The sequence below is a fragment of the Trachypithecus francoisi genome, unplaced genomic scaffold (assembly GCF_009764315.1).
Source record: "Trachypithecus francoisi isolate TF-2019V2 unplaced genomic scaffold, Tfra_2.0 Lachesis_group2, whole genome shotgun sequence".
NCBI classification, from domain to species: domain Eukaryota; kingdom Metazoa; phylum Chordata; class Mammalia; order Primates; family Cercopithecidae; genus Trachypithecus; species Trachypithecus francoisi.
Window position 1 is genome coordinate 71,881,826 of NW_022681465.1, and position 22,317 is coordinate 71,904,142.

The following is a 22,317-nucleotide window of genomic DNA, read 5'->3' on the forward strand; positions in this document are numbered from 1 at the left end:
GAAATGCAGAGAACACCACAAAGATACTCCTCGAGAAGAGCAACTCCAAGACACATAATTGCCAGATTCACCAAAGTTGAAATGAAGGAAAAAATCTTTTTTTTTTTTGAGGCAGAGTCTCGCTCTGTCGCCCAGGCTTGAGTGCAGTGGCCGGATCTCAGCTCACTGCAAGCTCCGCCTCCCGGGTTTACGCCATTCTCCTGCCTCAGCCTCCCGAGTAGCTGGGACTATAGGCGCCCGCCACCTCGCCCGGCTAGTTTTTTGTATTTTTAGTAGAGACGGGGTTTCACCATGTTAGCCAGGATGGTCTCGATCTCCTGACCTCGTGATCCGCCCGTCTCGGCCTCCCAAAGTGCTGGGATTACAGGCTTGAGCCACCGCGCCCGGCCGAAGGAAAAAATCTTAAGGGCAGCCAGAGAGAAAACTCGGGTTACCCACAAAGGGAAGCCCATCAGACTAACAGCAGATCTCTCGGCAGAAACTCTACAAGCCAGAAGAGAGTGGGGGCCAATATTCAACATTCTTAAAGAAAAGAATTTTAAACCCAGAATTTCATATCCAGCCAAACTAAGTTTCATAAGTGAAGGAGAAATACAATCCTTTACAGATAAGCAAATGCTTAGAGATTTTGTCACCACCAGGCCTGCCTTACAAGAGACCCTGAAGGAAGCCCTAAACATGGAAAGGAACAACCAGTACCAGCCATTGCAAAAACATGCCAAAATGTAAAGACCATCGAGGCTAGGAAGAAACTGCATCAACTAACGATCAAAATAACCAGTTAATATCCTAATGGCAGGATCAAGTTCACACATAACAATATTAACCTTAAATGTAAATGGACTAAATGCTCCAATTAAAAGACACAGACTGGCAAACTGGATAAAGAGTCAAGACCCATCAGTCTGCTGTATTCAGGAAACCCATGTCACATGCAGAGACATACATAGGCTCAAAATAAAGGGATGGAGGAAGAGCTACCAAGCAAATGGAGAACAAAAAAAAAGCAGGGGTTGCAATCCTAGTCTCTGATAAAACAGACTTTAAAGCATCAAAGATCAAAAGAGACAAAGAAGGCCATTACATAATGGTAAAGGGATCAGTTCAACAGGAAGAGCTAACTCTCCTAAATATATATGCACCCAATACAGGAGAACCCAGATTCATAAAGCAAGTCCTTAGAGAGTTACAAAGGAACTTAGACTCCCATACAATAATAATGGGAGACTTCAACACCCCACTGTCAACATTAGACAGACCAACGAGACAGAAAGTTAACAAGGATATCCAGGAATTGAACTCATCTCTGCAGCAAGCAGACCTAATAGACATCTACAGAACTCTCCACCCCAAATCAACAGAATATACATTCTTCTCAGCATCACATCACACTTATTCCAAAATTGACCACATAATTGGAAGTAAAGCACTCCTCAGCAAATGTAAAAGAACAGAAATTATAACAAACTGTCTCTCAGACCACAGTGCAATCAAACTAGAACTCAGGACTAAGAAACTCAATCAAAACCGCTCAACTACATGGAAACTGAATAACCTGTTCCTGAATGACTACTGGGTACATAACAAAATGAAGGCAGAAATAAAGATGTTCTTTGAAACCAATGAGAACAAAGATACAACATACCAGAATCTCTGGGACACATTTAAAGCAGTGTGTAGAGGGAAATTTATAGCACTAAATGCCCACAAGAGAAAGCAGGAAAGATCTAAAATTGACACCCTAACATCACAATTAAAAGAACTAGAGAAGCAAGAGCAAACACATTCAAAAGCTAGCAGAAGGCAAGAAATAACTAAGATCAGAACAGAACTGAAGGAGATAGAGACATAAAAACCCTCCAAAAAATCAATGAATCCAGGAATTGGTTTTTTGAAAAGATCAACAAAATTGACAGACCGCTAGCAAGACTAATAAAGAAGAAAAGAGAGAGGAATCAAATAGACACAATAAAAAATGATAAAGGGGATATCACCACCGACCCCACAGAAATACAAACTACCATCAGAGAATACTATAAACACCTCTATGCAAATCAACTAGAAAATCTAGAAGAAATGGATAATTTCCTGGACACTTACACTCTTCCAAGACTAAAGCAAGAAGAAGCTGAATCCCTGAATAGACCAATAGCAGGCTCTGAAATTGAGGCAATAATTAATAGCCTACCAACCAAAAAAAGTCCAGGACCATATGGATTCACGGCTGAATTCTACCAGAGTTACAAGGAGGAGCTGGTACCATTCCTTCTGAAACTATTCCAATCAATAGAAAAAGAGGGAATCCTCCCTAACTCATTTGATGAGGCCAACATCATCTTGATACCAAAGCCTGGCAGAGACACAACAAAAAAAGAGAATTTTAGACCAATATCCCTGGTGAATATCGATGCAAAAATCCTCAATAAAATACTGGTAAACCGGATCCAGCAGCACATCAAAAAGCTTATCCACCATGATCAAGTGGGCTTCATCCCTGGGATGCAAGGCTGGTTCAACATTCGCAAATCAATAAACGTAATCTAGCATATAAACAGAACCAAAGACAAAAACCACATGATTATCTCAATAGATGGAGAAAAGACCTTTGACAAAATTCAACAGCCCTTCATGCTAAAAACACTCAATAAATTCAATATTGATGGAACGTATCTCAAAATAAGAAGAGCTATTTATGACAAACCCACAGCCAATATCATACTGAATGGGCAAAAACTGGAAAACTTCCCTTTGAAAACTGGCACAAGACAGGGATGCCCTCTCTCACCACTCCTATTCAACATAGTGTTGGAAGTTCTGGCTAGAGCAATCAGGCAAGAGAAAGAAATCAAGGGTATTCAGTTAGGAAAAGAAGTCAAATTGTCCCTGTTTGCAGATGACATGATTGTATATTTAGAAAACCCCATCGTCTCAGCCCAAAATCTCCTTAAGCTGATGAGAAACTTCACCAGAGTCTTAGGACACAAAATTAATGTGCAAAAATCATAAGCATTCTTATACACCAGTAATAGACAAACAGCCAAATCGTGAATGAACTTCATTCACAATTGCTTCAAAGAGAATCAAATACCTAGGAATCCAACTTACAAGGGATGTAAAGGACCTCTTCAGGGAGAACTACAAACCACTGCTCAGTGAAATAAAAGAGGACACAAACAAATGGGAAAACATATCATGCTCATGGATAGGAAGAATCAATATCGTGAAAATGGCCATACTGCCCAAGATAATTTATAGATTCAATGCCATCCCCATCAAGCTACCAATGACTTTCTTCACAGAATTGGAAAAAACTGCTTTAAAGTTCATATGGAACCAAAAAAGAGCCCGCATTGCCAAGACAATCCTAAGTCAAAAGAACAAAGCTGGAGGCATCACACTACCTGACTTCAAACTATACTACAAGGCTACAGTAACCAAAACAGCATGGTACTGGTACCAAAACAGAGATATAGACTTATGGAACAGAACAGAGTCCTCGGAAATAATACCACACATCTACAGCCATCTGATCTTTGATAAACCTGAGAGAAACAAGAAGTGGGGAAAGGATTCCCTATTTAATAAATGGTGCTGGGAAAATTGGCTAGCCATAAGTAGAAAGCTGAAACTGGATTCTTTCCTTACTCCTTATATGAAAATTAATTCAAGATGGATTAGAGACTTAAGTGTTAGACCTAATACCATGAAAACCCTAGAAGAAAATCTAGGTAATACCATTCAGGACATAGGCATGGACAAGGACTTCATGTCTACAACACCAAAAGCAACGGCAGCAAAAGCCAAAATGGACAAATGGGATCTAATTAAACTAAAGAGCTTTTGCACAGCAAAAGAAACTACCATCAGAGTGAACAGGCAACCTACAGAATGGGAGAAAATTTTTGCAATCTACTCATCTGACAAAGGGCTAATATCCAGAACCTACAAAGAACTCAATCAAATTTACAAGAAAAAAACAACCCCATCAAAAAGTGGGCAAAGGATATGAACAGACATTTCTCAAAAGAAGACATTCATACAGCCAACAGACACATGAAAAAATGCTCATCATCACTGGTCATCAGAGAAATGCAAATCAAAACCACAATGAGATACCATCTCACACCAGTTAGAATGGCAATCATGAAAAAGTCAGGAAACAACAGGTGCCGGAGAGGATGTGGAGAAATAGGAACACTTTTACACTGTTGGTGGGATTGTAAACTAGTTCAACCATTATGGAAAACAGTGTGGCGATTCCTCAAGGATCTAGAACTAGAAGTACCATATGACCCAGCCATCCCATTACTGGGTATATACCCAAAGGATTACAAATCATGCTGCTATAAAGACACATGCACACGTATGTTTATTGCGGCACTATTCACAATAGCAAAGACTTGGAATCAACCCAAATGTCCATCAGTGACAGACTGGATTAAGAAAATGTGGCACATATACACCATGGAATACTATGCAGCCATAAAAAAGGATGAGTTTGCGTCCTTTGTAGGGACGTGGATGCAGCTGGAAACCATCATTCTGAGCAAACTATCAGAAGAACAGAAAACCAAACACCGCATATTCTCACTTACAGGTGGGAACTGAACAATGAGATCACTTGGACTCAGGAAGGGGAACATCACACACCGAGGCCTATCATGGGGAGGGGGGATGGGGGAGGGATTGCACTGGGAGTTATACCTGATGTAAATGACGAGTTGAGGGGTGCTGACGAGTTGATGGGTGCAGCACACCAAGATGACACAAGTATACATATGTAACAAACCTGCATGTTATGCACATGTACCCTAGAACTTAAAGTATAATAATAAAAAAAAACGAAACAGAAAAAAAGACACTAATAAATGGAAAGGTATTCCATGTTCATGGATTAGAAAAATTAATATTGCTAAAATGTCAAAACAATCCAAAGTGATCTACAAATTCAGTGCAATCCCTATCAAAATTCCAATGTCATTTTCCACAGAAATAGAAGAAAAAACCCCTAAAATTCATATGAAACCACAAAAGGTCCCAAATCGCCAAAGCAGTGTTAAACAAAAGGAACAAAGCTGGAGACATCACATCACACTCTCCCTGATTTGAAAATAAAAGCTATTGTAATCAAAACAGTATGGTGTACGGTACTGGCATAAAAACAAGACACATCAACTAGTGGAACAGAATATAGTCTAGAAATAAACCCAGGTACTTACAGTCAATTGATTTTTAACAAAGATGCCAAGAACACACAGTCTCTTCAATAAATGGTGTTGAAGAAACTAGATATCCACATGCAGAAGAATGAAATTGGACCCTTATTTCATGCCATATACAAAAATCAACTCAAGATGAATTAAAGACTTAAATGTTTAAAACCTGAAACTGTAGAATGACTGTAAAACAGGCAAAAACCTTTGTGACATTCGTCTGGGCTTAGATTTTTTATATATGACCCGAAGGCACAGGCAATAAAAACAAAAATAGGCAAAAGCGATTGCGTGAAACTAAGAAGCTTCTAATCTTTGTCTTTCAATTAGAATTTTTGGACCATTTCTAATTAATTTTATTATCAATGAGGTTCAATTTATATCTGCCGTATTGCTTTTTGTTTTGTACTTATCACATTGCTTTGATTTCTTATCTTTTCTTGTTTTTGATAAAATCAATTTGTTTTCATTGTATCTTCATTATTATGTATTGATTTAAAAATATGATAGCAATTGCTTTAGAGTTTGTAATGTACATCTTTAACATATCAAATAATATTGTGCTATTTCAAGTATAGTATAAAACAACGTATTTTCCTTCCTCCTCCCAAACTTTGCAATTATTGTCATACATTTTACTTGGATATGGTTATAAAACTCAAAGTACATTAGTGCATTGTTTTTTACTATTTTTGCTTTACATGAATTTATTTTTTAAAGATATCTGAACATTTTTAAAAATGCATTTTACATTTGTAATATTCTTTGTGTAGATTCAGATTTCCACTTTTGTCATATTTATTCTACCTATGTCTTTTAACATTTATTTTAGTAGATGTCTGATGGTAGTGAATTGCCTTAGCTTTTGTCCATTTGAAAAAGTCTTGAGTTCACCTTATTTTTAAAATATATTTTGACTGGCTCTAGAATATTAGATTGACAATTAGTTTTTTCGTTTCGAACTTTAAGGATGTTGTTCCATAGTGGTTTGGCTTGTGTAGTTTCTGGCAAGAAACTTACCTTATCTTTATTTTTCTGTATTTTAAGCTTTTGAAATTCCCCCTCTGGGTCATGTGGCATTTGTTCTACCCTCCCTTACTGACAGTGCTCCTTCACTTAGGACTGTGAGTACAAGGGTGTTTTACACCTCTGCTCCAGGACTAGGCTGTTGTTGCTTGTTGGTTGGCAAAAGCTCAGAAACAGACAGGTGTATTTCTACTTCTCCCCTAGAGGAATGAGATCTTCGCTTGGCCTCTAGAGAGGTGTATTATTCTTTTAATAACTTATTTTTCAGTGTGTTTTCTGGTGTATGTTAAAAACAGTGCATTCACACATGTAAGTGATTTACGAATACGTGCCTATATGGGGGCAGACATTCAACAGTTTGGCTGATCGGGGGTAAAGTCAGAATAATTTGGAGGCCACTTACTGCTTTAGAGGGACAGAATTAATAACTCGGATCGATTGGAAGTAGAATTTGCCTCTTTCTGTTCAATTTGATGACAACATGATTCAGATGGCTTACTTTATTTCTGTGAGTAACCTTATTTATAAATAGAGAATCTTTTACAGTGCATGTCTTATTAATATTTTAAAATAATTATGAGATTTATGTGCCAAAATGGCGAAGCAGTCTTTATGGACTCTTCCCTATTTTAACCCCCGCCCCCTTTTATTTTTTAATAAATGAAAATCTCCTGATCCTTTTTAGGACTGTGAGGACGTGGGAGGTTGAAAATCCAAAGAAGCAAAAAAGTGTGTTTAAACCTCGGACGATGCAGGGCAAAAAAGTCATTCCCACTACGTGCACATATAGTAGAGATGGAAACCTCATAGCAGCTGCCTGCCAGAATGGAAGCATACAGATCTGGGACCGAAATTTGACTGTAAGTTGAATCTTTCCTTAGAACATGGCCACCTTAAATCTTTCCTTAGAAGATGGCCACCTTACAAAGACAAACGTGTTAAAATATTATGAAGGTGAATTTCCTGAATATAGACCTAATTTAAACTTCAGTGTTAGGTGATCAAACATCGGGATTTTTGTAGTATAGTATACAGCATTTCTGCAGACATTTCAACTCTGTATTTTTCAGTACATATTTTGTTTTTATAATAAATGTACTCTTTTGGTATAAAATTTAAAAACCGTAGTGCAGCTTATTATATGGCATCTCAGGTTATTTGATTTTGAAAGTGAAGTGTTTAATGTAGTATAAAGCAAGACTAAGCAGAAAACTAGAAAATACCCTTTAAAAGATTTAAGAAAAAGGTGAAAAGTCCAAGATGAGCCATCAGTTGTTTTGTAGTTATTTTTCTAGTAATTTAAGTAATATTTTAATATTCTATGACATTTCATTTAGATAGGTTTCAGGTTTTTTCTTTACAGTTTCAAACTATTAGTAGAATAAATAAAGTTTGGAATTGGAAAGAATGATAGAATCCATATAAATAATGAATACAAAAGCCCTTGGCTAATTCTGTCAATTATCAATAAGCTGTAAAAAGCTTCTTGTTTTATGTATGGATGGTAAAACAAAGATGTTTGTTAAATGGAATGAGTCTAGACACCAGTGTTAGAATAAAATTCTACACAAACACATTTTGGATATCTTTATTTTATATAAGTTTCTGGCCAGATTAGTCAGTAAATGTTTAGTACATACTGCAGGCACTACTCTAGGCACTGATAATACTTATCAAAAATTCCTGTCCTCATGGAGTTTTCATTCTAGTTAAATGTATATGCATATATTCCACCTTTGTCTATCAAACATTTACATTTTGAAGGGGATCCCAAGAAACACAGTTGTTTTTTCAGGTAGATGTGTTGGAAGACGATTAAAAAGTGATGATAGACGGGAAAAGAATCCATACTGATAATACTGAAAACATCTTTGACATTTTCTGTTTGTCAGATCTTTTTATTTCTGTTTTCATCTCTACTGTAAACCTCATAAAGCTTCATAACAGCATAGAGATCTTAAAAACTTCTTTGAATTGTAAACTGAGTTTTAACCAAGCAGTAAATTTTTTAGTAACTGGTTTTCATCATCTCTGGGTGCTGTTGACTTAAACACAGAAATTATAAAACATGCAGTTTTCTTGTGTAGCTTTAATAGTAGTGTTTTTTGTATAGCGTATATATATGTGACTTTCTCTTAGAACCCATATATTTTTATAAAGTTGAATATACTTTTTAAAGATTTGTCTTGTGTATCTTAAAATAAGGAGTATCTCCTATTTTCAGTTTTGTAGAAAAAAAGGCCATTGGAACGCCACTTTCTAAGAAATACCTCTTAAAGCCATTCAGCTAATTAGTCTTTGATTGTTTTGTTAGAATGTATTTAATAAATGAATGTAAGTTTATTATAACATATCTCATTTGTTATATTTTATTCATATTTTTTACATTTGGATGCAAATGTGTGTCAGCTGGAAACAAATCAAGTTGAAAAGAAAAACTTGCCAGCAGGAAACACAGCTTGATTTGAAAACAGATTTTTTAAAAATTCCTTTCCCTCCCTCCCTCCCTCCTCCCTCCCTCCCTCCCTCCCTCCCTCCCTCCCTTCCTTCCTTCCTTCCTTCCTTCCTTCCTTTCGTCTTTCTGTCTTTCTTTCTTGCTCTGTCACCTAGGCTAGAGTGCAGTGGAACTACCTCAGCTCACTGCAACCTCTGCCTCCTGGGTTCAGGCAATTCTCATGCCTCAGCCTCCCGAGTAGCTGGGATTACATATAGGTGTGTACCACCACACCCAGTTAGTTTTTGTAGTTTTAGTAGAGACGGTGTTTCACCATGTTGTCCAGGCTGGTCTCAAACTCCTGATCTCAGGGATCCACCCACCTTGGCCTCCCAACATGCTGGGATTACAGGTGTGAACCACTGCACCCAACCTGGATTTTTAAAAAATTTCTTAATTTTTTTTCAGCAAGAAAAAAAACCATCCATAGGGAAACACTAAAGCTGAAGTGAGAATGCCCAATAACAATAGTTTTTCCATGCAGTAGTTAAATAATTATGTGACAGGTAATGGTTAATCTGTATTTTGAGATGATTAAGTAAAACATTCATAATTGCCGTATTTAATCCTAGAATTTTCATTAGACGAACTTGAACTTTAGTAAATTAAACAAAACATATTTCTTTAGAAGTAAGGTATCTCTATTAATGATGTATTTCTGTGTTGTCAAGACCTACCTTTACTCTAGAATTACATTGGTCAGTACACTAGCCACTAGCCACATTTGACTACTTTAGTTTTAATTAAAATAAAGTACAATTAGAATTTCAGTTTCTCAATCACACTGGCCACTTTTTAGGTACCCAGTAGTATCATGTGACCAGTGGCTACTTAATGGACAATATAGACCATTTCCATCATTGCAGAAAGTTCACTGGACATTGCTCCTCAAGAGGAGTGGTTGTTTGCCCAAGATTCTTTTTATTCGTATAATGATGGTCAGCCTTTCATGTGAGAAGAAGTCCTCTTCAGAGAAGCTTCTGTGGATCTGCATTGCCTCCTTGGTTCTCTGCTTCCCATTCACCGGCATAGTTTGAGCAACAGCAAGCCATCTGTTGCCTTAGCATGATGTGAGAGAGGGGGACAGAATAGTGGGAGATGACATTGGAGTGGTAACAGCATACACTCTGATTTTGTACATGTTGAACCTGTCAGTCTGCACACTCTTTTTTTTAAGACAGAGTCTTGCTCTGTCCCCCAGGCTGGAGTGCAGTGGTGCAATCTCGGCTCACTGTTACCTCTGCCTCCCGGATTCAAGTGGTTCTTCTGCCTCAGCCTACAGAGTAGCTGGGACTACAGGCACACGCCACCACACCTGGCTAATTTTTGTATTTTTAGTAGAGATGGGGTTTCACCATATTGGCCAGGCTGGTCTCAAACTCCTGACCTCATGATCCGCCTGCCTCGGCCTCCCAAAGTGCTGGGATTACAGGTGTGAGCCACCACCCCTGGCCATTCTGCAACACTCTATTCATACGGCATTTTCTCTCCCCTCTTTCAGTTCAGAGGACTGAAATTTCTTCTCAGTAAGACCTATCCTGACTACACCATATTTAAAATTGCAGCCTTCTCTCTGCCGTGGTACTCTCTACCCCTTTTATTTTCTTCCATAGTGCTGATAGCTGTCTGATCTGCGATACTGTATGTTTCACTTTTTTTTTCTTTTAAGCTTTTGAGACAAGTTCTCACTCTTGTTACTCAGGCTAGAGTGCAGTGGCACGATTACAGCTCACTGTGGCCTTGACTTCCCAGGCTCAGTTGATCCTCCTGCTTCGGCCTCTCGAGTAGCTGAGACCATGGGTGTGCGCCACTATGCCCAGCTAATTTTCTTACTTTTTTATAGAGATGGAGGGCTCACTATGTTGCCCAGACTGGTCTTGAACTCCTGGACTTAAGCAGTCTTCCCACCTTGGCCTCCCCAAGTGCTGGTATGACAGGCGTGAGCCGCTGCACCTGGCCCTCTTTATTGGCTGTTTCCTTCTAGTAGGATATTGGCTGCATGAGGGAAAGGACTGCTGTCTGTTCTACTCCCTACCATATTCCCAGAGCAAAGACAGTGCCTACTATATACCAGACCTTCAGTAACTATTTGTTGAATGAATGAATGGATGGATGTATTCTAAAATAGTAACATAAAATGAAATGGTCAGTTTAGTTCTAAGAATACATTTAATGAATAGTAGCATTAAAAAACTATCCTAGTTATATGAATACACAGTTAGATAGAGTTGGGTATGTGTACGAGTTTTGGGGTAGGGGGAGAGGAGAAAGATATTGAGGTAGTTTTTGGTGTATTCTTAATGATATATAAATATATTAATCTGTATATGTGACTGATTTTGGATTTGCTAATAACAGGCAAATTTTTAAAAACTGTGTTCATGTCTCTTTATAATTTCTGGGTTTTCAAATAATTCAGCATGTATAGTCTCATGAATACCTAGTAACTTCTCTTCATATCAAAATGCCTATCAGATTTATTCTTTGACTTTGCACAAAGCACTGTATTCTGTGTTTTAGTATCTATCAGGAATCTACAATATACTAGACTCTTGACTAAAATTACATACTGTATTTTCTTATCTTGCAATTACTGATTGTAGGCTAAGTTTTTGTCAGGAAAATTGGGATTCATTTTATTCATGGAGTGTTGCTCTCCCTAGTCACGGGTGATGGAAGGGAATAATATTTGAGGTTGTTTGATTTTGCAATAGGCACCACTAGCAACTTGACCCCCCCTCTATCTGACGGCCTCCTATTGCCCTTTTGGCCTGCAAGCCCTTGCCCATATTCTTGGGCTGTTCCTTTGGGAAAATCACCACACAGCGCAATGCCTTACCAAGAAAGCCGCAAGATTTCCACAGCTCAGTTGGCTGTTCAGTGCCCCCATTTTCAGCCATGCCAGAAAGTGGAACAGAGGAATCTGAGACAAAGACAGTAATCATATCAGGAAATCAACTTCTGGCTAATAAGACAACAAATACGAAGAAGAGACAAATATCCAGCACACAGCAAATCTTTAAATGTCTCCAGTTGCTGCCAGATAACCCATGTTAAAAGATTACTTTATGTCCTTCTACACCCTTCTTCTTATTAATACATGTATTTACAGATACATAGATTGGGCGCAGTGCCCCACGCCTGTAATCCCAGCAGTTTGGGAAGCCGAGGTAGGCGGATCACAAGGTCAGGAGTTCGAGACCAGCCTGGCCAACATGGTGAAACCCCCGTCTCCACTAAAAATACAAAAAAGATTAGCCAGGTGTGGCGGTGGGTGCCTGTAGTCCCAGCTACGTGGGAGGCTGAGGCAGGAGAATCGCTTGAATCTGGGAGGTGGAGGTTGCAGTGAACCGAGATCACGCCACTGCACTGCAGCCTGGACGACAGAGCAAGACGCCGTCTCAAAAAAAAAAAGAAAAAGTTTTGTTTTTATGTAGAGAGAATTTGAAGCTTGCTTTTTAAATTTGAAAGCATAAAATAGTAAATATAGCTTGATTTCTTTGCTTTTTTTCAAAATGTCGTTATTTAAATGGGATCCTGTAATTTTACCTACATGAAATATGTGCTTTTCAAAAAATGTTGGTTTTTTGGTTTATTATTATTTTATTCTATACCACTCCTCTCCTATGTCATTGTCCCATTCTCTATCCCTTAATGCTTGTAAATTACCTGATCGGTATCCTTTTGTGGTTTTCTCCATATCTGTATATCTGTATCTCTTCACATCTGGAACATTTCAACTGGTATTTTTGAGGAACTGTCACCTCACTGAGAATAAGACAAAAGAAATTTAAACCTGTAAGTAGTTTGTAAAACATTCAGGGAATGATCTGTGAGGTGATTTATGACCAGGTGCTGCTTTGTATAATGCCCATCATATGGAAGAGTTAGGGAAGGCAGAGGTCAGGTGGGGAGTCATAGGGCCTCTGAAAGGTGCACAGTTTGGATGAGCAACAGGATTAATGGGGGTTACAGAGTAATAATATTCATTGTTTACTAAACAAAGCAGAAATAGTGAGCTATTCTGCATATAAAAATGATACTAAAGCATCTTTTGAGATTCTTACTTCCCAAAACAGTCTTGAATCTTCTCTTTAGAATCACCAGCAAGCTAATTTGATACAATGAAAGAAAAGTAAAGCAGAATAAAGATAATGTTTTGTGGGAAAGGTGGCACTTGAGTCCCTGGGTGCCCTTAAGTTACTTAAAGTCTCTTAGAAGTCACTCCTCACTGTTGGACACCATCTGCTGTGCCTTACACTAACAATAATTTTCACAATTAAAAAATTTAGTAGTTTTTTTGGTTAAATTTTCGTAATGCAGCTTTGAACATTCTTCTCTCACACCTCAAGTAAACTAATTTAAGACAAATTCTCATACTATTTGTTAACTACTTTCTGTAGTGATTTTTTTTAATGGCTGGTAATTGCTTCTTTTTGTTGCTTTTGGGATATTCTTATGAAGCTGTCATAACCACTAAAAATGAAAGCAATATTTACTTTTTTTTTTTTTTTTTGAGACGGAGTCTGGCTCTATCACCCAGGCTGGAGTGCAGTGGCCGGATCTCAGCTCACTGCAAGCTCCGCCTCCCGGGTTCACGCCATTCTCCTGCCTCAGCCTCCCCAGTAGCTGGGACTACAGGCGCCCGCCACCACACCTGGCTAGTTTTTTGTATTTTTTAGTAGAGACGGGGTTTCACCGTGTTAGCCAGGATGGTCTCGATCTCCTGACCTCGTGATCCACCCGTCTAGCAGTATTTACTTTTATGGAGGTTCTGTATGTTTGTGTACTAAGCCAGTTTATTAGCAAGAAGGAAGAATTTTATGACAGCGTGCTCTTAATATTTTCTTTATATTTTTCATTATTACCTATTAGAGCAATCTAAACTCCCTAAACTGAGTGTTAAGCTGTTGGTATTCATGATTTTGGAGATTAAAAAAAAAAATAATGCGTTGAAATATTTTTAGCATTTAATGCTTCCAGTCTTGTTTGTGATAAAGTTGTCATCTGTTGCATAATTTTAAAGTCATATGACTTTGATTTGGAAAACATTTTATTACATAGTTATTCATTATTTACTGCCGTCTGCAACTGTGAAGATGCTTGAAGAACTCTTGTTTCATTTCAAAATTTTCATTTGAGAATATTTTGATTTCAGCCTTTTTTTTTTTTTTTTAAAAACTTCTTTGACATACCATTTTAGCTATGAATCTTGGGAATGATGTCTGGAGAGCTTTTTAAATTCTGATTATTCTATAGTCGATAAATACCCTTTATTTCCCTGATAGTGATATCATCAAAGACTTGTATAAGTTAAACATGACCTCCAATGGCTAAGACTGTGCTTGCAGCCCAGACTAATGACCTCATCTCGGTGTCTTCTCCTTTCTTTCTGCAAAGACTGATCATTTAACAATAATTCACAACTTTTACCTAATAATAGGTGTTCAAGTTAAAGTAGCACAGTATTCACTATAAGGAGAGAGAGTAGTTGTAGAGAAAAAAAAAACTATATTTTATTTTTTAAACAATTTTTTTAATACCAAATGATTTAGAGAATGTTTCTGGTATCTTCTTTTGAGAAAAAAGATCATCTATCTCTGTGTGAAATATAAAGAGCAATGCTAGAAATTCAAAGTTTTGTCCCTTTAATAGACTTAATGCTGGGAATCTAGAAGAATATATATGTATATATTGACAGCTAAATGTCTACTGCATAGTTCTATAGCACATTTTATAGATGACACCTGAGATATACAATTATATTATATTTTACTTCAGATTTCGTGTCTGTAAGTCCTGACTTTCCTAAACTCTTGTTCTTCTCATTTTCTTTATTTACAAAATGAGGGCATGATGCCCCCATGTCATGTTATTTTGAGGATTATATTAGGTAATATATGTAAAACATTCAGATAGGACATGCACATAACAGGTTCTTAATAACTGCTGGTCTTCCTCTTTTTTCTTTTTAACTCCTAGGCTACTTACAGTTTTTGTAGAATGGTAAAGTTAGACCTAAAGATACTATTTAACTCTGGCTGTGAACATCTTACGAATCCAAGTTTGACGGATTTCTTGGTGACTAAAGGTTTGGTTTAGGAAGATAAAGAGTGTAGGTGCTTTGCTCCAACCAGTCATTCATTTTATGCAAATATAACTACCATCAATAAGTAACAATGCTATGGACCCATGTTTTAGTTATGCCTGAGTAGATACATGAATTATAATGACCTTTTTACAAATATTCAACAGAACACGTATGACATATTAACTATTCTATAGTGCTTTCACATGCCTATTTTTCAATGGTTACATTTCCAAAAAAGTATATCATTGATTCTGAACACAAAAATAACCATCAAAACTGCAAATTACTTGCAGGCACTAAACTTAAATTCTAATTTGTCAATTATTTTCATAGAGTTATATAAAGTTTTAATAATCTCTTGTAAATAATGCTCTTATAAAATGCTCCTGTAAATGCTTTTGTCACACATGCTGTTAGAAGCAACATTTACTAAATGAAAAAATACTGGCTTTTGAAAAAGTTAGGGTAAAAGGTTTTTGGAAAATATGGATGATTATTATCCTTGTTTTTTAAGACTATGAATATATAATAATTTAAGACTTCCAGTTAAAACATGGCAGGTTAAACACGTTTGTTCAACCATGCTTCCTCCTGAAACCTCACTAAAGTGACAGGAAAGGCCCGTTTTAAAGCATAAACTCAAATGGATGAAGAGAATTAGAGAGGAGATGATAGCAGAAAAGAGATATCAAGATTCATTTGTAAGGTGGAAGCCAGATGCATAAATGGTGTGTGACTTAGCTACCTAGAGAAAGCTGAAACCTTAGCCGTGGTAGGAGAAGCCTGTAAAAGGCAAACTGATTTGTCTTATAATTCCTTCCTCTGCGCTGTGCAGCCAAATCACTGCTGTCCCTCTACCATCACAGAAGACAAAAGAATTACTTTTAAAGTGGGCCTAATGAAGAGACCCTATATTCCAGGCAAAGAAAATCTTCATGTAGAGTTGTTTGTCCTCTCCTTCTCCCCCTTTGTTGTTATTATTGTTGTTTTTGTTATTATTATTATTATTATTATTGTACTTACTGAGTACTTACTGTGAACCAGGCAATATTTTAAGCATTTGTAATATTTTATTTAATCCACACGGCAACTCTATGCTATAAATGCTATCATTATCGTTTTACTGATTAAAAAACAAACAAACCCAGAAACAAAGAAATTGACTTGCCTACTAAAAACTACAGTTCGTATGTGGCATAACTGAGGTTCAATCCCAGGCAGTCTGGCTTAAGAGTCTATATTAAGGGTCAGAAAAACTATGGCCATGTACCAATCTAGCCCACTACCTGTTTTTGTATGGCAAGCTAAGAGTGGTTTTTACATTTTTAGATGGTTGTATTATTTTTCTATGGCTGCTGCAACAAACTACCACAAATTTAGTGGCTAAAATAACAGAAATGTATTATCTTACAATTCTATAGGCTAAAGTCTCATTGGGCTAAAATCAAGGTGTTAGCAGGACATTGTTCCTTTCAGGAGGCTCCAGGGAGAATCTGTTTCCTTGCTTTTCCAGTTTCTAGAGGCCACCCTTATATCTTGGCTCCTGGCACGCTTCCTTCATCATCAAGGCCAGCAACGTTGTTGAGTCCTTCTTACGTCATAACACTGCGACCTTCTGTTCTCCTTCCCTCTGCCACTTTTTAAAGACCCTTGTGATTACATCTAGCCTACTCAGATAATCTAGGATAATCTCCCTATTTTAAGGTCAGCTGATTAGCAGCATTAAATCAATCTGAAACCTTAATTTCCCTTTGCCACCTAAGGTAATATATTAACAGGTTCCAGGGACTCAAATGTGGAAATCTTTGGGAGTGTTACTCAGCCTATCATAATGGATTCAGAAAATCAAAATAAAAATATTTTGTGACACATGAAAATTACATGAAATTCAAATTTCAGTGTCCATACATTTTATTATAACAGCCTTGCTCATTCATTTGTATATTATCTGTGACTGCTTTTGTATCATATTAGCAGAGTTGAGTAGCTGCAACAGAGGATATGATCCTCAAAGCCAAAGATACTTACTATGTGGCCTCTTACAGAAAAAGAATTTGACCCCTGACATAGAGTTTCTTATACTAAACAAAACTTATACTATACAAACTTATACTAAACTTATACTAAACAAGATAAGTAAATCAGAGGAGAGAGAGATAATGTAGAAAACTGAAGAAATTTTCAAGGAAAAAACCCCTATAACTGATATTCTCAGAGAGAAAACAGAGACTAGTACAACCAAGAAACTAAAGCAGATTACTACCAAAAAATCTGAATGTTAAGAGATTAAGGAAGATCTCTTGCAAAGTAAATATTTAATTGGAGTATAAGGGAAGGAATCCCTAGGAATATTAAAATCTCCTGGAGAGTATATATAAATATAGTCGAGGAAACCTAGAAAGTAGAATAAAAGACAGTGATAGAAAAAAGATAGGAAACTTACAGTGTCAATTCAGGGTCTAGTATTTGACTAGAAAGTTCTAATGAAAATACAGGAGAGGAAGGATGGAATTAGGTAAGAAAGAGTTACTAAAAATAAAGAGGTCTCAGAACTGAAAAAACACGACTTTCCAGAGAGGAAGGACTCATCTGGAAAGAATGAAAAAGATGCACACCAAGCCATGCGTCATGAAATTTCAGGACACCAGGAATATAGAGAAGATTTTACTCACAGGGAATACAATAGGAAACACGTGACACAAGAATAATAGGACCATGTAATTTGGGATGTTGGTAAGACAGTTGCTCAAATGTAAGACCTTGGGTTCTGTATTAGTGCAAAGGGATGTCGTCTTTCTCATTTTTCTGTTGAGGTGATGAAATATTTTAAGTTCAGTAATATTACTTTTAGTGACTGCTCACCAAATCTTCTTAACTCTGTCCTAAGCATTATTCATTCCAGACATACGTTCAGCTACTTGTGGAACAACCCACCGGGATTATATGCCAGAACTTAAGCTTAATATACCCAAAACACAACCTGTCTCTTTTAGAACTCATTCTTTCTTTTGACTTTGCTATTTTTATTATTTTTCCATTTAGAACTTCAGAATATTCTTTACCTCCTATAACCAGTTGTCAGTCTTATCAGTTCTGTGTTTTAGTGTTTCTCACATCCACTCCCTCAATTTCATCTCTCGCTTTCATTCTACTTCATATTTTCATCATCTTTAACTTGCGATGCTGGATATCTTCACCTTTCTCTGTCCGTGTTCTGATAAACCTAGCCCTGGTTTAAATCACGTTAAACGCAATACACTACTTCAGTACTTGTCATATGCTGAATAAAGTTCAAATTTTCTCAGACTGACACTTCTAGCCTTTCAGTTTGTACCTTTTTCCAACCTTTGAGTATCTCATAACTTTCCATAAATCAAAACACTTTTTTTTTTTTAACACAGGGTCTCACTCACCCAGGCTGGAGTGCAGTGGTACAATCTTGGCTTACTGCAGCCTCTACCTCCCAGATTCAAGTGATTCTCCCACCTCAGCTTCCAGTCGCTCTCCACCATGCCCAGCTAATTTTTGTAGAGATAGCTTTTCACCATGTTGACCAGGCTGGTCTCAAACTCCTGACCTCAGTGATCCACCCACCTCAGCTTCCCAAAGCGCTGAGATTACAGATGGGAGCCACTGCACCCAGCCTAAATAACAAAACTTTTTACTCAGACTAGATTATACTTTGTTCCCTTACGATTATCGTCTGATTTACTACCTTGGTGCCTTTTCCTATACTAAACACTCCATCCTGTATGCCTCTCCCACAAGCCCCCCACTGCTGGTAGAAATGGCCACCATCCACTATCCAACATCCATTGAAGAAGGCCCAATCACATGCCATTCCCTCTATGATCCTCTGTTAGGGACTAAAAGATTACGTATCTAGGGATATTAACCCTGAAAATATTTTGTTTTATTTTTAGTTTGCCTGGTTGTTTATTTTGTTTCTCTTTAAGATTAATATGGTCAGGGACTTTTTGTCTTATTTGCTGTTTCTCTGTGTCCAAGATGAGCATGACATATTAATAAATATTTGTTGAATAAATGAGTGAATGCTATCAGAGCATTATAGGTTTTATGTTAAATGAGTTTGGTTTTCAATTGCTTTATTGTTGTTTTTAAATTTTAAATTATTGTTCCTTAAACTTACTATCAAATAAGTGCATTTTATAAGTTGTTTGTTTGCTTTAGCCGTCAGTGTGTAGGCTATAAATAGATAGGCTAAATACTACCTATTTGCATCAGTAGTATTTTTAGCCTGTTGTTTTCCAATAATTAGATTTTAAAGCATATAGTTTTAACAATAAGCGATACTTACTGAACACTTACTTTGTTCCAGGGACCGTTTCAAGTGCTTTGTATATGTTTTAATTCATTTAACCCTCAGAACAATATTGTGAATTAAGTACTACCATTAACTACATATTTTAGATGAGAAAACTGAAGTACAGCAGTGAAGGGTTTAACAACTCACCTAAGATCATGCATCTAGTAAGTTTTGGAGCCAGGAACTCTGACTCTAGAATATGCATTCTAAAATTTCACTGCTATATGGTTCAAACATAAATGACCCTGTTGGGAATATTCTAAAACAAGATTGTGGTGATGGTTGTACAACTCTGTAAATTAACTAAAAATCATTCAGTTGCACACTTAAAATGGGTGAATTTTATGGTCTTAAATTATAATTTGATAAAGATGTTTAAAAAGTGGGTGATCTATATTCTTATTAAAATGCATTATAATTTTTTTCAATATTTCATGTACAGTGGAACTTTTAGTCCTGAGTTCTTTTGCCACTGAAATATGGGAATGGGTGAAGTAGGTAATCTGTGCCTTGCCTAAGTTGGCTAAGGACACAAAAGTTTATATGTCACTGTTACAAGCTCTTTGGGGGTGAGAATTTTTTCTTCCTTACCTTTGGATCTGCTACCATGCGTAGCAGGGACTTGATAAGTATTTGTTGAATTAAATCTCAAGAGCTTTATTTACCTGCACTGTAGATACTTAAATTGTATCCTCAGAAATCCTGGCTTTCATAGTCTAATTTTAAAATACAGACCTTGTGCAGTATACTTAAAAGGTAAAACATATACACTGCCTAGATGCATAGATACTAACATATAGAAGGGAAAAATGTAACTGATGAAAACATTATGTATAAAACTTTGTAGATTAATATGATTACATATTAATCAGAGTTGCTTGAGGAAGCCAGAAGAAAAATTGAATTAACATAAGTGTTTACTTATAAAGATTTTTAAAAGTCTTCTGAAAACATTGGGGCTCACAAAGTTGGAAGAATTAAAATTTTCTGCTAAACATGGCAGAATAGAAAACATATGAATATTTATGGATGTGTATTGATATTTAGGACAGAAAAAATGGAAATCAATCATGAACCAAAAACTTCAGTTTAAAATATATCCATAAGAGATGCTGTTATAGAGTCAAATGTGTAAATATAAGCAAGCAGTTAATATAATCTTATATTTTCGTTATATTGAATAAGCAGATTCAAGAGAAGGATGTAATTTCACTTTGTCACTATTTAGTGACTTGAATGTAGTCAAAATATAAAGGTCAAAAATTTTAAAAATTTATTTAAAAAAGTAAGATTTTATTTGTTTGTTTGTTTTGAGACTGCGTCCTGCTGTGTTGCCCAGGCTGGAGTGCAGTAGCTCAGTTTCGGCTCACTGCAACCTCCTGCCTCAGCCTCCCAAGGAGCTGGGATTACCAGGTGCCCACCACCAAGCCTGGCTAATTTTCATGGTTTTAGTAGAGATGGGGTTTCATCATGTTGGCCAGGCTGGTCTCGAACTCCTGACCTCAAGTGATCTACCAGCTTCAGCCTTCACATAGGGAAAAGTGAAGGAGGAAGTGGAAAAAGGTTGAGGTGGGTGGATATATCAGATCAAATAGGGCTGTTTTGGCTATGTAGAGTTTAGATACTCTTCTGAGGGTAATGAGAAGCCATTGCATGGATTTTAGGAGAGGATTGGCATTATTCAAGTTACATTTTTAAAAGAATCATTCTGGCTGTTCTGCACGGAGAATAACTACAGGGAGAGAATGGTGGAAGCAGGGAGACAGATGAGGGTCTATTTTAGACATAAAGGTAAATTCCTGGACAAGGGTTTTAGTGGTGAAGGTAATGTTTGGGTTCTGAAGATTTTTTGAAGCCAGAACTAGCAAATGGATAATGTAGGCTCGTTTTTTTTACAGTGTTTTAAATTATGCCTTTAAAAAAAAAAAGAGCTGGGCAATCATATAAAATAGATAATTTAATTTGGAAAATGATTTCATAAAACACATTTGCTCATTCCCTGTCATGGTTCCTTATTTTTTAATGGTTAATGGACTCTTTGAGAGTGAAGAATTTGGGTTGCATGAAATAGGGGAAGCATGTTTTGAATTTGTGTTATTCTAGCCAATTTTGATCAGTTAATTTTATTTTTGTTATTATCTGGTATCATTTGGCAATATGGAGTAAATACTCCCTAAATCTTAAACAAACAAACAAAAAACAAAAAAACTTTTGGCATGTTACAAAGCACAATTAGTCCTCTATGGTTATCTAGATAGGGCTATGTCATCTAAAATGGTCAGACTCTCTGCAGGATGACTATAGTCTCTAAAAAGCCTATATAAGGGATGCCTCTCTCTAGTAGAGATATTTCCTGAGCCATGTTTCTCAGCATCAGGACAGCTATGATTTATTTTGTAAGCGGACAAGGCCAAACATTACTGTTTTAACTATTATAAACAAAATAGTAAATGTTAAATGTTCACTTAATAGAGCCACTAGTAGGGCTTTTTATATACACAAAGTGAAGTCTGAGCCAAAAATGTGAAACAGTTCTCTGGTCTGTGTGCATTCTCTTTTAACCTGCTCTTTGATTCATTGCAACTGGAGAAGTGATGCAACCAGTGATGATTTGCACTCCAAAGCTCTTGGTGCTGCAGTGAGTCCTCCCTGTTTTGTTTTGTTTTGTTTTTTCTTCTACTAATTACCCACGCCATAGTAATTTATCAAATTTCTTAAAACTGTTCAGAAATGTTTATTATAATATGTTAGTTCCAAAATAAAGAGCTGCAAGATTCTGTTAAACCTCAACCTTTTAGAATATTTTTAAATATTTACCAGGTTTTTTTTTTTTTTTAGCACAGATTTAAACCGGTAATAGTCTGCAAAATGATACAAAACTGTCTTAAAAATGTGGAATGCTTCACAAATTTGCATGTCATCCTTGCGCAGGGGCCATGGTAATCTTCTCTGTATCATTCCAATTTTAGTATATATGCTGCCATGAACACTGTGTTTACCAGTTTTGTTCTTTATCAGTTTTTATGGCTTTCAGCTTTAGCCTACAAAGTTATGCAAGGATCAAATCTTAATTCAGATATAATTTTAAAGTTACTTCCCCAATTTTTTAGTTAATTACAGAAAGGACTATTCTCATTGAGTGGTGTTTTCACTGAGTAGTCTGTTT

General features: G+C 36.6%; 1 protein-coding gene and 1 non-coding gene across 4 annotated transcripts in view; one reads left to right on the forward strand and one right to left on the reverse strand.

Annotated features, from left to right (window-relative positions):
• The window catches only part of WDR70 (WD repeat domain 70), a 386,140-nt gene that overhangs the window by 230,990 nt on the left and 132,833 nt on the right, over positions 1–22,317 (forward strand). For all 3 annotated transcript variants that reach the window (XM_033179392.1, XM_033179394.1, XM_033179393.1), the window contains exon 10: positions 6,925–7,099. In XM_033179392.1, the coding sequence (XP_033035283.1) occupies positions 6,925–7,099 (175 nt within the window). The remainder of the gene's footprint in view (positions 1–6,924; positions 7,100–22,317) is intronic.
• Positions 22,038–22,141, reverse strand: LOC117066144. Its single transcript, XR_004430146.1, has one exon. It is a non-coding gene; the product is annotated as a U6 spliceosomal RNA (small nuclear RNA).